Source organism: Mizuhopecten yessoensis, unplaced genomic scaffold (assembly GCF_002113885.1).
Source record: "Mizuhopecten yessoensis strain PY_sf001 unplaced genomic scaffold, ASM211388v2 scaffold10427, whole genome shotgun sequence".
NCBI lineage: Eukaryota > Metazoa > Mollusca > Bivalvia > Pectinida > Pectinidae > Mizuhopecten > Mizuhopecten yessoensis.
In genome coordinates this window covers 185,289-202,615 of record NW_018408541.1, presented here as the reverse complement: position 1 = coordinate 202,615, position 17,327 = coordinate 185,289, and the positions used below count along the sequence as shown (strand labels likewise).

General features: G+C 34.9%; 1 protein-coding gene across 1 annotated transcript in view; it reads right to left on the bottom strand.

The window, feature by feature from the left end:
* Nucleotides 1–8,450: 8,450 nt before the first annotated feature.
* LOC110460541 (benzoate carboxyl methyltransferase-like) overlaps nt 8,451–17,327 on the bottom strand; it is a 49,738-nt gene continuing 40,861 nt past the window's right edge. The window contains exons 3-10 of the mRNA XM_021513507.1: nt 16,875–17,010; nt 16,509–16,613; nt 15,452–15,550; nt 14,923–15,055; nt 13,491–13,618; nt 10,279–10,406; nt 9,781–9,952; nt 8,451–8,995 (exon numbers count right to left, since the gene is read on the bottom strand). Of these exons, the coding sequence (XP_021369182.1) occupies nt 8,775–8,995; nt 9,781–9,952; nt 10,279–10,406; nt 13,491–13,618; nt 14,923–15,055; nt 15,452–15,550; nt 16,509–16,613; nt 16,875–17,010 (1,122 nt within the window). The 3' untranslated portion in view covers nt 8,451–8,774. The remainder of the gene's footprint in view (nt 8,996–9,780; nt 9,953–10,278; nt 10,407–13,490; nt 13,619–14,922; nt 15,056–15,451; nt 15,551–16,508; nt 16,614–16,874; nt 17,011–17,327) is intronic.

Below are 17,327 nucleotides of genomic sequence, written 5' to 3'. Positions count from 1 at the left end.
GAATAAAATGGGGAAGCAAAAATAATATGTAGTTTATCTTTTACACCCTCCTGATATCGGTTTTTGTATAGATACTCAAAACTCAAAACTGCACAATAAATCTTAATACACTGTTTTATATAGTTATGTACATACTTATCATGTGTATCTTTTGCAAAAATACTGTAATGAGCGCAGTTGCATAAATTGCACGATTGGTCAGCACTCGTTCTTTAACTCTCACTTTGGTAGTTGTTTTCTTTTGCTCTATATCGTATATATGGTGCTTGGCACCGAGCTTTTCATCATTGTACTTTTTTTTAATGTTTTCCCTTTTTTCTATTTACTTATTTTTCATTATCAGTATTTTCCCTTTTTAAAGTCATATTATTATTTAATTTACAACAATTGTCCACACTAAACTCATATACATCATTCTTCTTCGATTTTATACCATTAATATCACATCCTTACTCTCTATCTGGACATAGTCTTGCATTCCCTTTAACACTCACTTTGTTAAATATGCTGGTAGTGACGTTACTATTGTTATTTATTTTTTTTAGTTGTATACCTGTAGTTTACAATAGATGATAAAACAAATAATAAATAAATACATAGGCTAATTAGATAATTAGTGTTCTGGTCGAGATATGGTAGGACGTTTCAAATTTCCCGCTCGAACGTGCAGGTCACGGCCCGTGTATTTTTGTTCGAGACCCCACGATATATCAGCCATGAAGCATGATGAGTGACCCCGGTCAAGTAACCGTGTCCGATATGGGTCCCGTTATTCTTACGGTACTAACTTCGGATGTTCTTGTGTAGTACAGAATTTACAGTTTGAGGTGAGTACATATTCATTTTAATTCGTTTGATTTAAGTTAAATTAGGCCTAGTTTATCTATCAACAATTCGTGTAAGCGTGAACTTTTGTAGACGGCCGCTGTTCGTGTTTCATTAGAAATTAATATTCGTCCCATGTGCGTAGAGCGAAGTTTCTCTTAATTACAGAGTGTTTCTCCATATTTAAGCACATTCATCCTGATTAATTTCGTGTTATGGTTAGCTAGAGTTTGTGTGTGTGGGGGGGGGGGGGGGGGGGGGGGGGATTCTGTTAGTTGTATTGTCACGTGATGTTTACATTATTGATCAGCTGGGATACACATGCACGTGGGTAGATTAGTCATAGTTAGAAGACCTGAGTAGTTCAAGGGTTGGGGGTCCCTACCGGCGAGGTCTGCTCAGGTCCTATCGTGCGATATTTTATATATTTTAGTTAATTATTACACACTAGGCCACATGCATCGTGTTCTTGTTGATATAACAGTATACAGTATTGATTAGATGATAAGTCATATTGTCCTGGTTAGTGTTCATGTAGGCCTAAACGTATTGGGTTGGGGAGATCGGTCATCCTATATCAATTGTGTTTGTTCACACACGACATCGTTTTTGTAAAGTAATAATAAATACAAATATTTGTATAAATAAAAATGTTTACTTTTACCTTTAACACATGTTTACACATACACATGGCTAGTATATATATGGCAGAATGGCCTGAGTTTTCCAAGGGTTGGGGGCCCCTACCGGCGAGGTCTGCTCAGGTCACATGCTTGTACATGTACACTAGCCTAGGTCCCTGTAAATAGTTTATTATGATCTAATTGTTTCAAACTTTGCCTGTTCATGTGATCTTGTTCATACTTAGACTATGAACAATTGTATTGTCTCCGGTATGTATTTTGTCTTAATACAAAAATATTTGTAAAAATAATAATTTTTACATTTTCATACATACGTGTGTATACACATACACTTGGTTAGCTTGACCTAAGTTTTCCAAGGGTTGGGGGCCCCCTAACGACGAGGTCTGCTCAGGTCATATGTTGTATTTTGTATACTATGTTGAGTTAATAGTTTATTATGATCTAATTTGTTTCAAATAAGTTGGCTTTTCCATGGGATCATGTTCATATTTTGACTATAAACTTCTTCTTTTTTATATCTATTTATTTATCTTCAATATGTATTTTGTCACATTTATTAAATTAGTTTGTCTCATTTTTTACAGATGATAAAGGATAGTCCTTTTACAGTTTTGTTGGATTTACACACACTAGTATGCGTGTACGATGTATTCTATGGACGTTACCGTTGACGAAGATTGAAAAAAAACACTTAAGTAGTTATAGTTAAATTCTCTTTATCAGCCTTCTTGAAGATGACAAAACCATTTCACCGTCATTGTGCACCAGATCGATGGGAGTACTTGTAGCAACATTCAGTGTGTCAAATAATATTTCACACTCTACATAGTATCATCAACGCAGTGAAAGCAATACTGTGCAATAAATATATCAACCTGCTCATGTTCGGGACTAGAAGTCACGGTATCATTCTGAATGACAGTAACTGATATCTGCTTAACACTGACTACACCAGTGTCTGGGAATAGGAGTGCTTTTAAAGTAAGATCTAAATTGCAATGTATTGCATGCCAACACGACAGTAATGTATAACTATACTTGCAACAAGAAATGCAGCCACATGCTTACCAGTGTCGTGTATGCATGTGATAAAGCTATGCTGTTAGATTCGTCCCATCAACTGATTCAGTCTCACCTACCACAGAACGCACATTTTGAAATAAAACATACTGTTAAATTATTATGCATTAGTCAAGATAGATTAAAGGCAAATCGCTATCATCAGCTACGCTTGTATCTACCACATACAGAGCACAACCTTATACCATTCAACAACAATAAAACACAAAGAAGACTGGTCGCATCATTGACCATTAAATATTCGAGTAAACACTGAAGCCAATATTATCTCTTGATTTTGTACATCTTCTGAAGAAGGATATTTAAACTGCACATTGTATAACGTTGATTTATCTGTATCGAGTAACACAAGATCCACATCAGCATCATGTTATTTACGATGTGCATTTAGCCTTATTTTATATCAATGTTGCACTGAAAAACACATGATAAACCAAAGGTCATAATAAAGACGGCAGTGATTGGAATCTTAACAATCACCATATCCCCTTAATGTACAGTTTATGAAATAGCATATGATAGCTACTGGAGGCGATTCAGACGTAAGCCAGCAGCAATTAAGTGTATCTTACCACTGTCATGGAATACCCATATGAGATCATGATTTGATATTGGTTTATCTAGGTTCATCCCGTTTAGTCACGAATTTTATTTAACAGTAAACGAAAAGAGGATACTGATGTTAGGCAGGTCTTATGCCAACGCTGTTAAAAGTTGTATAGCCATATATGTTTTCAAGTAAAGCCCCAAAGTAAACGGAACGACGATATTAAGTAAATATCGTACCATTAAATGTATCGTCTGAATAATTAAGCTTCGCTTCTCTTAACAATCTGCAATCGTATTCTCCAACACTGTGATTGAGCACTTAAAGAAAAAAGAGCAGACAACATGTAGCCTAATGCAAATCTACATTTAAGACAGTGACATGGATATTTATGTTGTAATATTACGCTAGCATTTGTATTTGTATATGCAGTCTCCTCTTGGTACGTGGTGTTACAGTATACAGTTGTTATATGCCTCGGGAAACAGTTCATCTGGTGGGTCCCAACTCCTCGGGAAAATGGTTTTGACTGTTGACTGATAAGGCATGAAACAACTGTTTTGTTACTTAACCAATGAAAAACAAAAAGTTCCATGTCGAATGTTATGTTTAGATCTACTGACAGACGACCGTCAACAATCCAGTACCAAAAACGCTTGATCATCGGGGTGCTTGTAATTATAGGTGCGTTCGATTACCTAACACGTGACCAGTCAACAGTTTACACATTAGCTATAGTTCGTTTGGTGAATTGTCTGGGAAACAGTCGAAATTGATTTATATGCATTTATATAGCGAGTCAGGTAACAATAGAATATGATCAAGTAATTTCAGTAATAAATAGCATGACACATGCTTCAGAAACAACACAGACAGCTTTTTACATCATAGGATTACAAAAGGTTCAGAGCACTGCCCTTTTAATGGGTCTAGTAATGTTAAATTCCCACGAGAATGTGTCACTTGATACGACGCTCCACATTGTAGGCAGTAACGCTTTGTCGTGAGGTTGATGATAGCGATGTGAAAGGCTTTATGTTTACTACTTATTCAAATGTTATGCTTTATAGAGTAGAAAGATTAATCTAAGACACACACACAAAGCACCACAGGTTTATAAGTTTATAATAGATACAACATGCAAAAATAACTTGCACTTCGTCATACAACTATTCTATCCTTCTAGCAGTCATCGGTGATGCTAGAACCCGATAAGTTGGAAATTCAAATGTGTTCAAAACTATTGTTAAAACCGAATGGAAGGTGCATAAAACCCTTTTCAATATATGATTGTCAAAATAAGGATACTGGTTAATTTAAAATTGATAAATAGTAAAGTATTCATGTTAAAACCCGTGTCATTACTCAAATGACATAACTGAGAGAGAATTGTTTCGTCAATCTAAGGTGTATTGCAATGGTTATCACGTCATGCCATTATCTGCATTTGTGAAGACATGCATGTTTCATGGCTAATATCTGCACTACAGCCATTTACACAAATTAACAAGTTTTGAAATTTGTTCACCATAGGCATCGCATTATTGCATAAGCTGCATTGGGGAAATGCAGTGTTGAATTGTCTCAGCCTGTTTGATTGAATTATAAAATTCAGGTAAACAGTGAAGGCTTTACCTGCCGACATCAGATAAAAACAAATGCAAATTAAACCAGAGTATATCTAACATTGTAAAAACTAAGTTTACCATGCTTTGTTCGCAATAGGCAAAAATATAGGAAACAAATCTAACGATGTTACTATTATGGTGCACTTTTTAATCCATCGCAAGGGATTAACGTTTCCAGTTCTTTACTTGGCTTAACAACGCTTTTGTCCCAAGCTTAGTTGCAAGTTACTTTGTATTACCTGTCTGTCCTGTATCACACTAGAACTCATCACTATACTATACCTGTCAATCCTGTATCACACTAGAACTCATCACTATACTATACCTGTTAATCATGTATCACACTAGAACTCATCACTATACTATACCTGTTAATCATGTATCACACTATAACTCATCACTATACTATACCTGTTAATCCTGTATCACACTATAACTCATCACTATACTATACCTGTCTGTCCTGTATCACCCTAGAACTCATCACTATACTATACCTGTCTGTCCTGTATCACCCTAGAACTCATCACTATACTATACCTGTCTGTCCTGTATCACACTATAACTCATCACTATACTATACCTGTTAATCCTGTATCACACTATAACTCATCCCTATACTATACCTGTCTGTCCTGTATCACCCTAGAACTCATCACTATACTATACCTGTCCATCCTGTATCACACTAGAACTCATCACTATACTATACCTGTCTGTCCTGTATCACACTAGAACTCATCAGTATACTATACCTGTCAATCCTGTATCACAGGTTGGCCATTTAAAAATATGAATACTTTCTTGATACATTGATCTGCTAAAACTGATGTAATGTATATTCTTATTTGAATTACAATGCATATCGTAATTATAAGCATATGTCGTTTATTATGACACTCGTTCGTGTTTATTTGTGTAAGTTTTTTTTATTGTTAGCAATATATCCAATGTATCATATTTTAGAGTTTCGTATTTCTGGATGCGAGATTGTGTTGTAAATGTTTTTTGTCATTTCATCGTGCTATCTAATAGACATTTCCTAGCTGATGATTTAGATAAATCCCATATATTTTCCGTTGCGTTAGACAAATATAGAAAAGAAAAAAAGAAAAAAAAATATCTTCAGACTGTGTCATTTCCGGTTTTCATTCATTTTGATGGTTCGCTTACATTTAGACATCATATGAACAAATGGAAGATTGATATGCTTAAGTAGTCTCCACCCTTTTGCAATTAACCAGCAGAATTGAATTAAAGTTTCACATAATGGTCATGTCACTATGTAGAGATGATTTTATGACAATCTAAGCTTTCCGTTTTTGTAAAAAATACCGAAAAGTGGATTTTTTGTCAAATTTATCACTTTCACATTTTTTGAGTGTGTGGTATTGTTCAAAACTATAACAACAATAAAATAATGAAAAGAAACTGCTAATCAACCCTACGACACTTATGATCACGTCCTTTGCATAAAGTTACTACTTGGTCCCTAATTATAACATCAGTTTTCTCAGATTTTATATGTCGGCTACCATAGAGTTTTTACACATAAACATGTTTATGTTATTCCGCTGGCGGGACCTCCGAATCTTTGGTATATTATTAATGTAGTTTTGTTTTTAAGAAAGAAAAACAAAGTTTTGGCCTCTTATTCCTGCTAGGACAAGGTTTCATTTGTGACAAGACTTGTATCTGTGTTACCAGTTAACAACCCCAACGACCTGATTGGAAGCAATGGATGTCATGTGTTTTGTCCCTTTTGACCATTAAAAGCTGTTAAAGTAGTTCGTTCTAATCTAATACTGTCGTGTTGTCATTCAATACATTGGAATTTAAATGTTAGTTTATGAACACCCCCAGGCACTGGTGTAATTGGTGTCAAGTAGATATCAGTTACTTTCATTCGAAGTCATATCGTGACTTTTGGCCTTGAACGTGAGCAGGTTGTTAAATATATTACTCCATACCAGTATCTCTTCATAGATGATGCTATGTAGAGCGTGAAGGTAAGTGACACACCTAATTGTGGCTATAATTACATCCACTAGCCTTTTGCTCCGGCGATATTCTAATCGTATTTCACGTAACATTAATCCGAGCCTCAATCAAATTTAGCATACTTTTCAAATAAATACCACCTCTTACTGCCGATGCAATATTACCTTGAATAAACCCAGCGAGTCAGTTTATCGGTACATCAGTGCTACAGCCGTGTGTGCTTTTTTCACCTGTCCGATAGATCTATTTTTAGCTTACGGTTGCTAGGACTGTCGGTAAGGAAAGTGTGTAGCATACACAGCCAATCTGTGTTGCGAATTATTTGGATTAATTATTTCGACGTTATTGAAGGTCCATCAAATGCTGATATCATGCTTCAGGTTTTTTACCATGCATTATCGATGACCAATGAATTTGGGTACCCAATATTTATGCCTGGTGACTGCATAATAATGGACAACTGGTAACAGTCGTATGCACAGCAAGGTAGTTCGGTCCAGTCGATTTATTTTTAGACTATAGTCGGTGTGTGCGAGCTCATTCAAGGTATTATTGCGTCGTGAGTAAACTATTCCTTTTCTCTCCCATTTGATTGTCTGGAGCTTTTTTACTATTAATATCGTGACAATTACACATGCCTGTCACATATGTGTTTTGCCAACAACACCCCTCTCTATAACAGTCTCCATTTTTGTAACGTAACATTGACAATTGCTATCGCTACACCTTTATAATTCAGACTGTCGCGAGAGGCGAACATCATTTTCTGTTCTTTTTCCACACTACTTGAACTTACACATATCAAAAAGCAATTGTATTAAATGCGTATGTATAATAATCTATTTGTTAGCAAATCTGTCCCTCTTATCTTATTTCGTGATATAACACGGCTTTATAAGTTTAGTTACAGACTTATATCATTATATGATATTTATATCGTCTAGGTAGAAACTATAGATGTATTGCCGCACTGGTCCCGTTTGATTTTTGTTTGTTTGAGTAGTCTTTCGTTCGCTTCACTAGAAGTGATTTGGTTATCCAACAGACGAGTGTACCACTAGTATATCTAGTACCAGTTTATTGGCCGGTAACGGGGCGATAACCTCGCTCCGTTCGGGAAGCGGCCGTTTTGGCAGCGTTAGGCCCAATCATTGACAGTTGGTGTCGCTACACCTTTATAATTCTGACTGGCGCGAAAGGCGTACACCATTTTCAGTTCTTGTGATGAGTTTCCATTGAAAACTTTCCTAGTGCGAAATGACTCGCTGCTGTTGATTTATGGGGAAAACAGTCCATAGCGTGAATTTGTACACGGTATTTTGAACATAGGTTGTTTTAAAACTACGTTTAATGCAACCGTGTAGCCATATACTGTTTCTAAAGTGAGCTATATTGTAAATAGCAATGTAAGCATGTTATGAAGGTTATCATTTATAGAGTAATCAGACCTAGTCTGATTTATATCCTACAATTAATGTGGTATTGTCCATTTGATTAGATTTTCAAATACCTCTTTGTTTGTATTTTGTTTGTATTGTAGAATTTTACCCTCTCCGGGGGTTTGTTTACTGAATAAAGACATTCGAAACAGTACACTTTTACCGTATGTTATTTTTGATGACATATCAAATTCAATAGGAAAACTGCTTACTCGGACGCTGGTTCAGTTAAATATACATGCAGATAGCTAAAGATATTTCATTAAAAACAATGGCATCACTACACATCGGAAAAAAACTTTTAATAATACATCATGCATTTCTCTTCATCGCCATATACTCTACCGGTTGCTTACAAATAAACGATGAATGCTTTCTAGATATTATGGTTTACATAGGATGATATAATGCAAGAAAGTGTTACGTAACTCTCATACTTAAACAAGAGTGTCTATGATAAATGCACTCATCCGTGTTGATTTATAAATCCAATCTATATTACTGATCAGTGTTAAAAAAAATGCTAGTGTTAGAAACATATTTAACCAAGACGTATATAATGGAGTTTGTTTGTAAATGTATCCCGTCCATGTCGTCATATGCTGTCTCATACACGTTTCCTAGCGACGACTTCTATTAAGCCCAATTGTGGAGTTTGGTCGTCGTTCTTGTAAGCAAAATCCCACAACCTCGAGAAATATATTTCAACCAGGCTTTCTCTTTCCTGTTGTGATCTCTTGCATGATAACCCGTTATAGATATCACCAAACAGCCATGGCTTGATTCCAGCAACAATTCTCTCTGCGTACATCTTTTTGGTGGCATCATCTTATTACAAAAAAGAAAAAAAAGGTATATTAAAACATGATTACCTAAAAGCAGTACAAATACTTGAAACGTGTACGATTATCACTTGCATGCATATCCAAACAACATCTGTATGCAAAATGAATGATTATACCATAAACGTGTATCATTTTGGTAATAAAACAGATCTTCAAGATATATTATATGACCGGAATTCGAAAACTATTAACAAAAACAAAACACATCTGTCATATAATATGTAATTACATAAATGTTTACTTTTGTCATATAGGGGGCATTAGTTTGATGTCATTGTTGAAATTATCATGATTATGACATCACAAATATTACGCTTGCTTGCAGGCACTGACATCGATGATCTGGCTTGCTATCATATTGAATACATATGCATTCTTCCAAGCTCATATTTCATATTTAAACATTTTATGTTTCATACTGAAATTTTTAAAAAAACAACATACTTTATTATTTATATATATATATTTATACAGCCACTGTTACCTTTAGGAGAGAACTAATATAGGCTATGCCTGTTGTTCAATCCTTTTTTTAAATGAAATAAAATTTCTTGAAATGAAAAAAATACATATGCATTTATTTTGCATTGTGATATCGTCCTCATATTTCCTTTAAAATGAGAGTACTTAAAAAGAACAAAATAAAAAATAAAAAAAAGCATCAGAAACTTTTTTTGGGGGGGGATGTTGACATTCATTCTGACAATTACTTGTTCATTTAACAATACAAGTAGGGAATTGTCGTGGTTTACGTAGTAAATAAATGACCTTTGTTGGATACATCGAAGGAAGGATGGTCCAGTTTGCTAACGAATGATCGCGTAGAAACCAGTTCCAAACCCGTTTCTTCTATGTCCTTGTCGTTGTCTTTGAACGGCAAAGCAAAGTCCTCCTCTGTTCTGTAGTATGCAGCTTTAACATTACAGTTTAGGAACTCCTCCTGTAATTATTGAATAAAGCTCCAATATTTCTCCAACAAAAGTCCAGCAACGAAAGAGGGTTCATCGGATCATATTTACGAAACATACTATAAGTAAATATACAAAAGATAGAGTATGCAAAATAATGTATTCGTGTTATTCATATATCTTCAGTTCTTTTTAAATAGATATGTGAATATCGTTTATCAAATGCTTACATCAAACATAGAAAGAAAAAACAAATTGTGTCTTCGTTTACTAAAAATCGGTGAATCATTGCGTCATATTTCCGTGTAGATGATCTCAAAGTATGCAGAAAAAGACGAAGTATTGCAATACATCTCACCTTAGAAATTAGGTCATCTTCCAGCAAATTGCGTAATACATGCGACATAGTATTCATTCCACCTTTTATATTCACTGTCACCTCTCCTTGTTTCGTGGTTCCAATATTAAGTACCACCATGTATCCTCCTTTAAAATCAATGTTTTAAATGTGCGGACAATTGTCGTCAAATAAATACGAATACAAGAGGCCCAGAGGGCCTGTATCGCTCACCTGAATATGTTTAATATAATTGGTATGAAGTAAAGATATAGCACTCCATGGTAGGTGCTGTAAGTATATATGAATTACAGGCCAGGCCAATTAGCAGCATAAGTGTGAACGTTCTGAATGGCCCGGCCAGCCGATTTAGCGGGACATGGCTTGGTGACTTGTTCACCGATGTATGAACTGTGAAGCATTTAAATCAGTGATCCCACATCCAGTGGGGGATAGTTGCTAATTAATATGTGATGACAGTTGATATTAACATTAAACAGCAAAATAAGAGCTGTTAATTCATTACAATGAAAACATGGTTTACTGAGACGGAAATGTTGGAGGTAACTATCAAATCGAAACCGGACACTGACATTGAATCCGGAACTCATTCTCTTGCCGTCTGGATGGGATTGAGTGTTAATAAAAATATAATGAACAGAAGAAAACAAGTTTCTTCAGAATTGGATATATAAAAATAGTAGTTATTGGTTATTTTTTTCCCAACAAGTTAATATTAAATATTCCCAATGTTTTGATTATTATTATTTCAAACCTGTGTTAACAAGGACATCCCTATAGAATTTTTTCTTTTTTTAATTACTCTTATATTTTGCCTTTTATGTGATTTATTTACTTTTAGATATTGATAGCTTTATCTGGACCGTATGTCACGTGTAAACCTTCCTAAAATCCTTTAAAATATCAATAAATCTTCAATTTTGGCTCTAACAAAGTAATTAGAGGCTTCAGCATAACACAAATGATTCAATACTAAGTTATATGCTATAGATAATTTATGTTTTATATGTCTCGCGAATTTCTCACTAATTCACAGAAAAAATCTCACTATTTTTGACCAAACCTCACTAAAATTAATCACTGATCTCAATATATTGCTCCGGAAAATTATGGCATGTATGTAAAATCCCTTAATCCCGATTGTCGAAGAAGGATTTTAAAGGTTTTCCCTCTATTTCTCCTATTGGGCCCCGCCCTTCTGCCCCCTGGGAGACCACACCCACTGCTTATACAAAATGAAGTCCCCTTGACCCAAGGATGCTACACACAAAATATGGACCAAATCTTTTCATCCCCACAGAAGAAGAAGGATTATAAAGAAAAACTTGCTATGTTTCCCCTATTGGGCCCCGCCCCTCAGGTCCCTGGAGAGCCAGACCCACGGTTTAAACAGACTTGATTCCCCTTCACCCAAGAATGGTGCAGACCAAATATGGAACAAATCCTTTCATTCCTACAGAAGAAGAAGGATTTTAAAGAATTTGCTATATTTCCCCTAATGGGCCTGCCCCTCAGCCCCCAGGGGGCCAGACCAACCATTTATACAAGATTGAGTCCCCTTGGCCCAAGGATGCTCCCCGACTAAATTAGGATAAAATCCTTAAATCCCTACGGAAGAAGAATTATTTTTAAAGTTTTACCTTTATTTCCCCTATTGGGCCCGCCCCTCTGCCCCCAGAGGGGCCACACCCAACGTTTATATAAAATTGAGTCCCCTTGGCCTAAGGATGCAACAAAAGAATTTTGCCCACAAAGCAATTTAACCATTACTGGGTTATATTTGTAGCTCCCTAAGACACAACCCATGATATATTTTTTAAAAATTAAAAAGGTCCCCAGAGCCTGTGCTATGAACTATTTAGTGCCGCCTTCCAAAGGTGTACGACAGGGTTCACTTATTTGTCCAAAAAGCTATCAAAACAATGTTTTACGCTATCAAAAATTATTATATTATTTAAAGTAGGATATGTTGCCAATTATGAACTCAAATATGTAACAAAACATTGCATAATAAAAAAATCCTAAAATCTTAAACTCTAAAAATGTTGGTATTTTTATACACTTTTTTGCTACATCAATTGTTTTACGGAAGTAAAACACCAATTTCCGATTCTTGTACACCAAAAATCTTTTAATATTATTTGGTGCATTATGTTGAGATACGATAGTGAAAATTTCAGAAAATTTGAGAACCGGTAAATTTGTCATATAAATGTCAAATTGTAGCAACGTCTATTTCCAAATAAAATCCAACAACTTTATTACCTATAGTCATGTTTGATCATTTAACAATACGTCGCACCAATATATTATCGCAACTGATCAAATTTTCATCAATAAGGTCTGCTGCTCATGATGAGCTCAGCTATAAAGCTAGATGTTGCAAAATAAAAAAGTTATACAGTCTCACACACATACAAGTTTAGTATGTTATGTACATTTTTAGTTGTTTCGGATCTTTACGGAAGTGATAGATATATCTCCGGTTTTTGTACACCAACATACTTTGGATATTATTTGGCACATTATGTTGATTGACGATAGTAAAAATTTCGAAAAAAAATCGGTATTCGGTAAATGTGTCATCTTAAGGATAATATGTTGTATGACCAATGTCAAAATAGTCAAAATCTACTTGGCCGTTCAGGACTAGTAGCGTTTTAAAGAAAAAATTGACAGACGACGGACGACGGACGCTGCGGTATGGCATAAGCTCACCATGGTCCTTCGGACCAGGTGAGTTAAAAAACATTTACTATTGTTTTAAATTGCTTTCGACAAATTCCTTTTTAAGCGGTTGTTTGATAAAAAAAATATCCATGCAAATATATCCATGCAAACACTTATTCATAGTTTTGAACAAGACTTATGTTTTTGCATTATTTTTACTATATCTATGCTACTCACAACGTTTGGGCGCCTTTGAAAAGGTTTACTGTTTTTTTCTTTAAAAAAGATAAATTACCCGTCGTTTCTTTAAAATCACATGTTTTCACTGACATATACATTTATAAGTGAATTTATTTTTTGCTTTTGAAATAATTTTGAAAAAGAAGTTGACATCTGACGTTTTGATGTGTAAGGTGCTTGTACATTTGTTCTAGTCTGAGTATTGCAGGATACCACGTTGATATATTACAAAAACTGATTTAAACACCGATTCACACATAAATATATTTTTAAAGTCATGCTTAGATGTATTTGTACTTTACCTGGGCGAAGCTCCCGTCCCCGCATTATCAAAAAGGTTTTCCAGTCTGAGGCTGCCTGGGAATTGTAGGCGTCTATTTCTTGTGAATTTGCCTCGGTTGGGTTAAGGCCATCTTGCAGCTGACAAGGGCTAAATTTAAACGTTTAGTTAACTGTTACTCGTTTTGTTTTGTTTTGACAATTAATTTGATAGCAGTGAATGGAAACAGACATTTTTACCTTTTTAGGTAATTGAAAAAAAATACATTTAAACTAGTATTGTGGTATGAGCAATTTGATAAATTTTGTCACCACACCGCTCCCGTACAATAAGCAGACTGCAAAAGCATTTAAAGAGCAATGCTCGTACACATTTTTGACTTAACCTGATTAAACCAGTTTGTCATTGTTGAATGGTACATGTTTGCACTAGTGACTAGTGGCTACTTTGCAATACTAAAATGAAGGTTGAAACTAAATCTGCAAATACCCTCCTATATTAATCAATGATTACCGATGATGTTTGTTATCCTGTTTCTGAAATATCTCATATGGTTGGCATTTCAGAAAGCTGGACACATCAAACTCCTACCAAGTGAAATTTAAGAATATGTATACCCGCTGAACCCCCATTTGTAGATATCTGAACAATAGGTCAATCGTTTAAAACTTTGATAGATATATTTGAAAGGTACGATCGTTTCGACTCTAAACAAGCTATCTGAGTTATTTACAGGTTACGAGACCGGACTGTTTTACTTTGAACCCCAGAGGCGTATCAATAACAAGCAATGGGTGTCGAGATTTAAAGCAATGCCAGTGTTTAAAGACGTATAACAAGAAGGTTGCGTATGCGAGTGCGCCAGTGGTTCAGGGACAAAGTATTGAAGTATGTCAAAAGATTCGACTTGAACAAGTAAAGGGTTGAATGACAGCAAGCTTATTCACGACAATGTCTCATCCCGCAAAAGCAATTTTGTATCGGCGTTTTGAAGGAACAGAGGGTAGCACGGTTTGACCACTAACATTATTCACCAGATTGAAGTCCTTGTAAATACTTCCTGTTTCCTTTACTGAAGCAAATGTTATCTGGAAGATGGTTTACCGCTAGGAGTGTTTCAGATAGTGCAATCTTCTAATGTCTCACCAGTATAGCAAGGGAGACTACTAGGCGGTATTTCGTCATGGATAGCGCGATTACGACAGACCGTTTCTTCTAAGGGGAATAAGTCGAAGGAATGTAATAGAAAGATCAAACTATATATATACAACATACTTGTGATTTCTGACACTAGTGTCATTTATTGAATGGCCCTCGTATCAGGGAACCAAGAAGAAATGCGACCAGATACTGATTTTAAAGTGCATATAATGATGTTAAATATTTATTACAGATATGTAAATGTAAGGTCGTATATTGGAAGGATTATTGTGGAAGGTCGTTATATAGATCACCTTTTTGACAAATTAAACGCTGCAATAGCTGAAAAGATCAGATCAGTTGATGCATCTGGTAAACACTGCTCGAACATCGTTCGTCCAACAGCAGAACAGAAAACATCGGGGCCAAGGTTAAGACCGGCTTGATCTGAGTTGAAGAAATTCGTCAATGGAAATTACATCACATGTAAACGTGAAAGTAACGGTGGTTCGTTGTCATGTTCGTTTAGCGAGCTAAGATGACTCAAAAATCATTTAGATACACATCTGATGTACTTTTATAATTCGTTTTTGCATGTTTCTATTATAACCTTTACTGGGAGTAATTCTCAAACTGTTTGTTATGAAATTGTAATCTTCCCATTGTATACTTAGGAAAGAATGTTAAAAGCGTATTTTAATGCAATATTCCATTGCATACTTATATTGCTATAACATTCATAGCAAACGAAAACAAAATAGAAATAGAGTAAAATATATAAATTATTCAGAATCATCTTGGCATGCTTTTCCAATTAAAAAATGTAACAAAAGTTTCATTTACCGTTTATGACATTGAGCATTCTGTTGAAATCATTCGTCGGTTGATCTGTGTAGTGAATCATAATCTGACGAGATTTGCCAGTGTGAGATTGGATTCTTTCTGAAATATTGAAAGTAAAGAAATAATTAATATTGCATTTTGTAATATCCCGTTAATGACATCACTAGGTAATTCGTATAAGATAAATTAGTCAAATTATCTTTCATTTGATTTTTTCAAAATAGTCTTTGTTATCTATCCCATGACCATTAGGGTGTCATGTTTTTTTTTTATTAAACTTGATTTTCGTAACGTGTTCCACGATGCTAATTTGCACCATTATTGCAATATCTTTTTGCAGTTCTATATGACGAATTAGCTACCTCGTGACTTGACACATCTTTTAAATACTTGTAAGCACCGCTTCTACTATTTGTTGCATGCTCATTTTGTTTTCTTGTCTGAACACAGTTTGTGCTGTTGTTTGCATATGTTTTGGTCAACACAGTTTGCATGTTTGTTCAATGCATGCAAAATGGTTTCTGACCTTTTCCCATTATCCCAACTCATTATTAAGTGCTTTATTTCTTGTTCTGCTGGTGCCATAACAACACTTTCTAGATACATAGAGCATCTAGCACATGTGTCCATGTCATATTGAATTTAATAAACGAGTTAAATGAATTCAACATGTCATGGAAACGAATACAAAAGTCTATTTATTTAAGTACTTCCATCATAGTATTGTCACTCTGAGAAGTGCCAAAGAAGTGCCAGTTTATTTGTTGATGGTGATCCGTTTAAAATGCAATGCGAATAAAAATGACAAATAAACATTTTAAATTCATTAAGAATAACAATAAATGTACCATGTGGTATAGTAAATAAAACTAGCACCCGTAGTAGCGTTGGAATATGATATCATGGTTTTGACCAATCGCAGCACCTTTGTGTGTTATTACACGTGTGATATACCATATGTATGACATGGTCGTATGACATAGTAAAATGGGTCAAAAATGTGATGAAAGTATGTTTTTCATGAATGAAAGAAGACCGGATGCGAAAAATATGATACCAATAATTTCATTTAGAAGCGCCACTGATGTAGATCCATCAGCTGTCCCGACATCAGCAATTGTTATTGGGTAGTGTGAGGTGGGCGTACGATCAAGTATATGATCTGAAATTGAAAAAACGTAAACGTCTGAAATGAAATTTACTGTATGTTATATTCCCTTACTGATATTACAATGGCCTGCTATGGTATTTTGCCTAGCCATGATCTACATTTAATAGCATTATGAAATAAATGTATAGTATATAAAACACTTCTATACGTCGGAGCTATACTACCTACATATTGTTGATATGGAATCTATATCAACGCTTTTGTTGTGTTAAGAACAAACAGATTATTCAATTATCATATACAGTAGTCTACCTAAGCAGTCCATAATCACGTCCCGGCTTTTGTAGAGGGAGTGCCCATTAGTTGCTAACATTCCACCATGTTTCAATGCAACTTCATCAAACATCATCGTAGTTGTGTTTCTTCTCTCCATTCGTGTTTTATTTAACTGAAATAAAACAGATATTTTAATTATAAAATTTCAATTCTAAAACAACTCCTTTTACTCAAACACTTGGATTGGATTATAAAGTATATATATTTAAAACCACACTGCTTACTTGTACCCAAATTATTTCATCCGTGAAGAAGATAAGGAAATAGGTTTCTATATTTTAGACATAATCAACCCGTCTGAGTCTTGTGGTGGGAGCCAAATTCAAGAAATGTTTCCCATAAGTAATTATTCCTGCTTTTTTATTCGTTTAAATGCAAAAACAAACAGTAGCAACACGCTTCTCTCTCTCTCTCTCTCTCTCTCTCTCT